At 57.2% G+C, this 8,547-nt stretch overlaps 1 protein-coding gene across 1 annotated transcript in view; it reads left to right on the plus strand.

The window, feature by feature from the left end:
* Nucleotides 1-1,921: 1,921 nt before the first annotated feature.
* The window catches only part of SEPT9 (septin 9), a gene marked incomplete at its 5' end in the record, with an annotated part of 63,927 nt that continues 57,301 nt past the window's right edge, over nt 1,922-8,547 (plus strand). The window contains one exon of the mRNA XM_009326521.1: nt 1,922-2,585. Within this exon, the coding sequence (XP_009324796.1) occupies nt 1,922-2,585 (664 nt within the window). The remainder of the gene's footprint in view (nt 2,586-8,547) is intronic.

An 8,547-nucleotide genomic window follows, 5' to 3' on the forward strand; every position in this document is an offset into this window, starting at 1 on the left:
GGGGGGGGGGGCAGCCGCATCTGCCGCCGGGAGCAGAGGGTGGTGGGTGTCAGCAGCTGCGTTTGCAATCTGCTGGCGGAGCGGAGCCGGGGCGGCTGCCACGTGGACGGCCCCCCCTCCCGCCGGCCGGCCCCAGCCGCGCCAGATGGGTCCTCTCCAGCGAACGGATGTGTCCGAGGGATGGAGGGTCCCCGGGTCCCCAGGCCCCCTGGCCCTGCTCCGGAGGGTCGGAGCAGCCCCGTGGAGCAGAGGATGTGCTTCCTGTGTGGTGGCTTTTCTCCAGCTCCACCTCAGGGGTGGCTGGGGTGGGTGGACAACCCTGGAAGAGGGAAGGCTGTGCTCCAGTCTTCCCCCTCCCTGCCCCCCCACTCCTGGCATCCTGTGTGATCTCAAGCCCAGGTTCTGAAAGGCTAAATCTCGTTGATATTGTCCTGTTGATGTAAAGGATGGGTGAATTCATTATTGATGCTTGTGCTGGTCGTCAGCAGCATAGCCGCCCCACGCTGAGGCTGTCACCACGCTGGCTCAGCCTTGCTTCATGGGGCTGCTTTGGGACCCCTGGGCTGTGCCTCATCCTGTCCCGACCCCGCGCCTGGCTGGGTGCTGGGGGGCATGGGGGTATGGGCAGCCCGTGGCATTTGGATGGGATCCAGCAGCAGTTCTCTGTGTTTCCCCCCCTTCCTGTGAAGTTCAGCCCTTCGTTTCCGCCTGGCTGGCTCCTGTGCGGAGCAGGGGGTCTGATGGGCTTAGGGGCTTCTACTCCTTTAGCGAGGTCTGGCTGGAGCGGGATGGGAAGCGCTGCGTGGGGGGCCCGTGGCCATCCGCCAGGGCGCCGTCAGGCAGCTGGGACGGGGAGCATCCCTCCGCAGATGGAGGCCTCCTTTGGTGATGCTTTGTGCCCCCGAGCTGAGGGGTCTGACACCAGCATCCATCAGGTTTCCTTAGACACGTTCCTGGCTCGGGGGGTTTGGGGGTTTCATTCTTGCGTGGCCTGCCTGACGGGGAGCTCTGCGTGCTGAGGGGGACCCGTGTGATGGGCAGAGCCGAACGACGGGCGTTTGTCTGAGTGCCGCTCTGCTGTGCGGGGGTGACCTGTGCGTCTGCTCTACTGCAGCTGAGAGCGCGGGGGCAGGTCCTGTGCGGTGCTGGGGCTCGATGAAGATTGGACTCTGCTGCCTCTTCACACGTAAATCAGAACATCCAATCTGATGTTGCTTCTGTCTCTCTTTGCCTCCTGACTTCCCCGTTGGTAAAATGGGGATGATGATGTTCAGGTTTTAGGATGTCCCTAAGGCCTCCTAGTTGGTCCCTTCCTTGCATCGGGGTCTCATGTCAATGTTTTGAAAGCACTTCAGTCTTTGGCCCAGGTGATCTCTAGGATTGTTTTCAAGGATATGAGCTTCTGTGGCTGCCACCTTTATTTATGTTGCTGCACTTGTATGGATTTGGTGCTCTCCTGGGATTGATTTCACATTCCTGACTTGGATTTTGCTGGTAGCGCTCACCGGGAAGCCTGTGTTTGTCTGCTCATCCTTCGGATGCGAGGAGAAAAGGGAGGTGTTGGGAGCTGGGTTGTTGGCTGCTGCCGAGTCCTGTGCCGTGCTCCGCTCTGCCGTGCCACAATGGGGCCCTCTGCTCCCCTCCGAGCACGCATGGGGTGCGGGTGGGATGGAGGGCAGCGTGGGGATGGTTTCTACTCTGGGGTTGAATTTCGTGGCTCTGGTTCCAGTTTTGTTACTGGGTTTCTAACTTGCCTGAAGAGGCAGAGCCTGGCCCTCAGTCCCCGCTTGCTTTAAATGAGTTTATGAACCCTCAGGTGGAGGAGCAGGAGTGGGGTTACGAGCCTCAGGCAGTGTCTGTAAGCCTCTCTTGAGATGCTCAGGTGGATGGTAACTAAATTCTGAACTCCTTTTCATGTTTTTCAGCTCTGAAAAGATCTTTTGAGGTTGAGGAGGTAGATCAATCTTCAAATTCCTCCACCCCACAAAGACGGACCCCGAACCCCCTCCTCAGGTCCACTGTGTCCAGCTCCACACAGAAGTTTCAGGAACTCGGCGCCAGGAATTCGGAGCCATCCGCTCGACATGTGGACCCCGCAGGCCAAAGATCACCCAAGCCCTCTCTGAGGAGAGTGGAGCTCTCTGGACCCAAACTGCCCGAGCCGGTGTCCAGAAGAACAGAAATCTCCATTGACATCTCATCCAAGCAGGTGGAAAACTCCACCTCAGGGTTGTCGAGGTTTGGCCTCAAAAGAGCAGATGTGCTGGGGCACAAACCCCCGGAGCCCACCCCAAGGAGGACTGAGATCACCCTCGGCAAGCCCCAGGAGCCGGGTCTCCGGAGGGTGGAGGCGCCAGCATCAAAGATCCCTGAGATGCCCCAGCGGAGAGCCGAGACGGCCAGCGCTCCTGTGCCCGACACGGCCACCAAGCGCGTGGAAATTCAGGTAGCGAAGGCTGCCGAGGTCCCAGCCCCACCGGTGCGGCAAGTGGAGAGCACGGAGCCTCCCCTGGCCACCCAGCCTCCCCAGGCAGAGCCAAAGCCGCAGCCGGCACTGATGGAGAGCCCGCCAAAGAGAGAAGAAGGTGAGTACAGCTCCGGGCGGCTGCTTGGGTGAGACGCTGGCTGATACCTGCCTTCGTCCTTTGCTGCGGGCTCAGAGCCCGTGCGGGGATGCTGAGTGTTGTACGCTGCCCTTTTGGTTCTGGTGGCGATGCCTTTCGAGGCTGGTCTTGCATCTGTGCTCAGATGTGTCTACATACATGGCTGTTATCTTTGGGTTTATCCTGGCTGAAAGAGCTGTCAGTTTGAATAAAAAATGCTATCAAGCCTATAAGGAAACAGAAAATGTCAAAAGCCTGGGTGCTTGCGGAAAATGACAATTCTGCCAGCTCAGGCCCCGTGTGCGGACACACCCGCCTGCGCAGCATCTAGAAAAGCCTCTGAGGTGCTGGAGAGGCGGTGGTTGTGGAAGCGTTGTTGTGATGGCTTGTTGTTTAGTGTTGTTGCTTATGGTTGTGGGGCAGAAACCGCCTCCTCATTAGCAGGAGTCAGGGTTTTTTTGGCCTTGGAGCCAAAGTCTAATAACATGGACCAGAGCCACTATTAAACTGGAGCCCTGGCTTATATTAGCTCTATCTTGTTTTTGATTAATCCCGTATTAAAGCCAGCTTCCCTCCCCCAACCAGCCGTCATTTATTCTCCCTGATGTTTTGGAGATTTATTTTTTTTTCCTCTTCTGGCCTGTTAATTATTTTTCCATTCCCCATCACCCACGAGCTCTCTCCTGCGAGGGATGCAGCGGTCAGTTGGAGGGCACCACCTCCCCACCCTGTGCCTCTCCCCAGGGGTTGTGGGATGGCACGTGGTGGCCAAACCAGGACTTGGGAGGTCCGTACCTGGCCCCGGAGCTGGACTATGCATCCTTGTCTCGCCCCATCGTGGGATGGTCCCCTGCTCCATCTCCTCTCCCCGGTCACAGGGCAGTAACTGGGTCTGCGGAGAGGCCAGGTTTTGGTGTGTGTGCATGGTCTAAAATCAAATCAGGAGTCAGTGGTGGAGCTGATATCGAACCCGTAAGACTTGAGTGGGTTTCTCTCACTGTGCATGTGTATGGCTTAGGTGTGGCTTTTCTGAGCTGGGTTTTAAAGAGTGGACAAACGCCTCCAGCAGGGAGCAGGTTGGTCCAACTCCAGCTGGGCATGGCTGAACTCTAAGACCCAGCCCAGTGATGGGGTTCAGCCTGGGTTTCCCTTATGGGCTCTCTGTCCCCAGCCGCCATGTGCATGGTGCCCAGGAGGCCCATCTTCTCCTGTGGGTGGGTACTCGGCCTCACCCTGCTGGGTTTGGGCTGCTCTGAGCTTCTTCCCAAGCTCTGAATGGTGGATGGTTGGGCACTTTAAGAGCAGAAGACCATCTAAGCTGCTGAATCCCCCAGCTGCGTGGGGGGGAGAGGGAGGGCCCTTTGCATCAAAAAGGACTCCAGAAGCCCAGGACAGCTGCTGGGGATGAATTTTACCCAAGAGCCCAGCTGTCTGGGGTCTGCCTTGCAGAGCGAGCCAGCCCTTGGTACTGGTACAAAAGGGGCTTTCAGTCTAAATGTCTCCAAGAAGAGCCAGGAGACAAAGTACAAGGGGTAGGGAGGGCTCCGGCTCCTCCTTCCTCCGTGTCAGCACGGACGTACAGCCTGGAGTCACTGCCAGAGCCCGTGTCCCCTTCCCAGTTATCTCCAACTTCCTCCATCACCATGACTCGAGGTTGCCCTGGGCTGCTCTCGCGCAGGACCCTGTTTCAGGGCACACCTCCTCTTGGTCCACAACACCCACCCTGGAGTGATGCTGGGCGGGTGGATAGCATCTTTCCTTGTCGTTGGTGTAAGCACATGGAGGAGTTTTGGGGAGGCTACACAGGGACCCTCAGGGAGCCCTGTGGATGGGTGCAGACACGTTGCCGACGCTCGCCAGCTCCACTGCAGCTCCGGCCCCACCACAACCCCCCAAGTGAAAATGTTGGCTCCCTGATGTCTGCAGCAGAGGCAGCGCGTGGCATGAAGTCCTGCTCTCTCTCGCTGCTCCCAGGGTTTGGGGCACCTGAGAGATGCTCCCATGGCACTGGGTGCCCCTCGATCCCATTGCTCAGGGGCTCTCCAGCGCAAACAGCTGAGCAGGGGATGCAGGCAGCTGCCTCCAGCTGCCCTCAGCCCTGTGCTGGGACTTGCCTTCCCCCAGCTGCCGGGGCTCAGCTGCCTTGCCCTTAACCTCTCATCCTGCTGCCGAAGGTATGCAGGAGAGCGTGTTGTGCAGGAAGAGGCCGGTCGGAGAAGGGCAATTGCCGAGAGCTCGGCAGTTCAGAGCAAACCACAAAGGAAAGGAATAATTATAGTGCTGAGCTTCGTTAGGGCGGCGCGGCTGGTGGTGTGGGCTGAGCCCGCTCTGGAGCCGTGGTTCTCAAGGTGGGAGGAGGGCAGGAGGTGTCTTTGCGGGGCAGAAGAGCAAGAAATATTCCTCCCCATCCCTATTCTCCCTCTGAGTCCTTCTCACGCTCTCCTGCACTCCCTGGGGAGCATTGGCTGCGCTTCTGCAGGTTTAACGCTGAGTTGGGCCATTGGTGATAGGGAAACGGGACACGGGTGCACATCACGGGTGCTATGTACCACTGCACCAGCATCCTGGGCAAAGCTGGACTTCATGTCCCCAAGGTGGCTGGTGCTCCCCAGCTGGGACAAGGAAATGTGATGGGATGACTGGGCGACATGGATTGCTATAGTCAGAGTCGTCCAGAGAAATCTGAGCAGGGTTGTGCAGTGGGTGTAGGCAAGGGGAGAATATGCAAAGGGCAGAAAGAGGCACAAGCAATTAAAAATAAACATAAAAAAAAAGGTGAAGGGAAGTGCTGTTTCTGAACCCGCAGCCTCGGAGACTTCAGGAGTCTGTCTTCACTGTGTAGGACTTACCAAATCTTAATATCCAAATATGACCACCACCCGTGGGTGGTGATAACCTCTCCCGAGCTCCTGCCATGGGCAGCGGTTCACTCCCAGCCCTGGGGCACCGGCCCAGGTTGGAGCTGGTGGCTGAGGCCGTTCCTCCCTTTGTGCCAGGAGGGCAGGTCTGAGCAGGGCGCGTGGTGCCCGCCCCAGCATGGCCGGAGCTGGTTCCTCCCTGTAGCACCGTGCTGAGGAACCGGCATGGCAGGAGGGGGCTGAGGCAGGTGGCTGTGCCCCCGGCTGCCCGGGCTGCCATCCTGCTGCCTTTGCGGGACCCGTGCGGTGGCCGGGTCCTGCTTTGGTGACCCTTGGTGGCGTTGCAGCCAGTGGGGTACTGGCTTGCTCAGCCCCCATCACCTCCTGCTTCCGACCCTCTTCCTCCTCCCTGGCTTGCTCTCAAGCAGTGGCTTTGCCTGGGATGTCCCTCACAGCCCTGGGCAGGGGGGCAGCCCCACCAGGCTCTTTTCCACCATGGCAGGCTGAGCATGGCTGCCCAGGAGAGGAAAGGGGAATCGTTGTGAGAGCAGCAATACTTTATTTGGAGACATCCGCTGGCCCTTCACAAAGGAGGGCTCTTGAGGGCTCCCCCCGAGCTGGATGTGGGACAGGCCAGTCCTCGGGAAGAGCTGTGTTGAGCCCGTCATGGCTCATCCTGCCGCGTCCTCCTGCCAGAGCGTCCCCTTCCACTGGTGCCTCCCGTCGCTGACGCTGTGCATGTGTGGTTGGGTGCCATGTTCTTCTGTTGTTTCTTGCAATCCGGTGGTGGTCGGGGTCAGGGGGGAAGGCATTGTTGGTCCCAGAAAAGTTAACGTTTTCCTCGTCAGTTTAATACTTCCATCTCGGCTCCCCCCAGATTTGAACCTGTTTGTATTTGTGGTGAAGGCTCAGTTCTGGGATCTCAGGTGACAGATGAGAAGCGATCCCAGATGAGAAGTGGAAGCCAGTTTGATCTGATGATCCTTTTTGTCTCTGGCGCAAGCTGCTGTGGTCACGTTGCCCCAGGGACGGCACACTGCCAGCAAGGCACGCTTTCCACCGTCGCTCTGCTGCTTGCTCCTGCCCTCACCCCATTTTCCTGCTCTTGGCAACTGGTAGGGCCACAGTTCTCCTCCCCCAAGGTCCTTTCTCGCAAGGATGCCCAGGAGCTTGGTTAGATAAATCAAGGCAGATATAATGAATAATGGGAACCTTCACTTAAAACAGGGACTTGACCTTCCTCTGCAATGTCACATCCATCAGCCTGGATGAAGCACGTCTGTGCGCTGATCCACGGTGATGTGCAAAACGGCCTGAACCATGTCTGAGCTTCCAGCTTTTTGGAGTCTTTCTCCCATTGCTGCCTGATGCCCCCCTTTGGGACAGCTATGCAGGGTGCCAGGCGCCTTGTAAAAAGCAGCGGGGTCCCTACTTCTTTTGCTGTACAACAAGCAAGAGGACATCAGGAGGGTGAAGCAATTCAACTTCTTCACTTTTTTTTCCAGCCTTGGGACCCCTATGGAAAGCCTTTTCTTTAGAACTTGCTATTTTAAAGGCTCCCGTAGAGTTGAGCTAAAATTTAAAAAAAAAAAAAAAAAATAAAGCAAGCAAGCTTTCAGATCCGCAGAGCTCCTTGCGAAGGCCGTATCCAAAAAGCAGAGACCCATTGCTGTGTGCTGGGGAAGCTGTGGTGGAGGCTGCAGCTCAGTGCTCCCCCAGACAGCCTCAAGCCTCCATCCCGCCATGGACACCCAGGGATGGAGAAGCAAAGCCGCTCGAGCTTCGGGGCGACTTTTCGTCTGTGCTGCCCTGCAAGGGTGACGCCGAGCGCGGGGCTGGGCTGCCTTGCTGGAGCTGGGGGTTTAGAGGGATTTGAATGACTATTAACGCAATGAAGAAGCCAGGGCTGGAGTGGAGATGCAGTGAGTAATCATTTCCAGCTCCCTGAGCTGCACAGCAATTTAACTGTACAAAGAGATTAAAGCTGTAGAGAAACATTTCCTTAAAACTAGCTGACACATTTGGGCTAGATTATGGGTAGTCTTTTTTGTTGTTGTTGTCGTTATTATTTTTAACGGGAAAGTGCCTACAGCCCAAGATACCAAATGGAGGGGCTGAGTGAGAAACACGGACTCCCAGTTTGTGAACTCAGGTGCCAAAAATGAGATAATCTGGAAAAATGGAGACCTGCAGCGCCAGTGACTTGGAACGAAGGAGCGTGTGCGGGGGAGATGATCGCGTCCCATCACGGAGACGCTGCCTGATCCGGGATGCCACGTGCATGGCCTCCTGCCTGCATGGGGAGGGCAGCGGGGGGGCTGGGCGCTTTTGGCTTTCCCCCTCCCACCATGCACTATGTCCCTGGCTAGGCAGGGAGCAGCCAGCGCACCTCAGTTCCTTTTGGGGTGTATTTTGGGCACCGAGGATGTCAGGAAGGAGGCCAGGTGATATAGATGTGGTGGTACTTCTGCTGCACATCTTTGTCCCCCAGGAATGCTTTCCCCAAACTCATTACATCGTGTTCAGCTCTGGTCATGTTGGCATTCACATGTCCCATTCTTTGTGTCTGCATGGGCACAGTTTATATGGATGCCATCACGGTCCCATGTGGGTGCTCCAGCCACGCAGGCTACACGCCGGGCAGCAAGCCTGCCTGTCCCCAGTCTTCAGCGCAGGCAGCCAGACCCAGGTGAAATCACACGGAGAATTTGTTTGCCCTGTTGGAAGTCCCTGAGGACCCAGAGGGAAAGCAGTGATCTCCCCAGCGGAGATTCATTATGGAAAGGAATAGTTTCCCATAGGAAACATTACAGTTCCCACTTCCCTCCCCTGCCTCGCGTCATTTGAGACCAGGAGAGGGCAAACCCGTGGATGCGGAGCTGAGTCCTCCTGGCGCTGGGCTTAACGACCTGGCAGGTCTCTTCCGTTGCTAGGTTGGGTCTGTGGGCTATGTCATTGCTTCCTGAACCTTGCAGGAAGCATCTAAGGCTGGATGTGTCTCTGTAGAGGTCAAAGCCTCCTGTTCCAGGCAGAAGGTGACCAGCTGCATGGCACCTGGAGTGTCGGCTCTCTGCAGGCTCCGGCTG

This window comes from Pygoscelis adeliae, unplaced genomic scaffold, assembly GCF_000699105.1.
Source record: "Pygoscelis adeliae isolate BGI_AS28 unplaced genomic scaffold, ASM69910v1 Scaffold61, whole genome shotgun sequence".
NCBI classification, from domain to species: Eukaryota; Metazoa; Chordata; class Aves; order Sphenisciformes; family Spheniscidae; genus Pygoscelis; species Pygoscelis adeliae.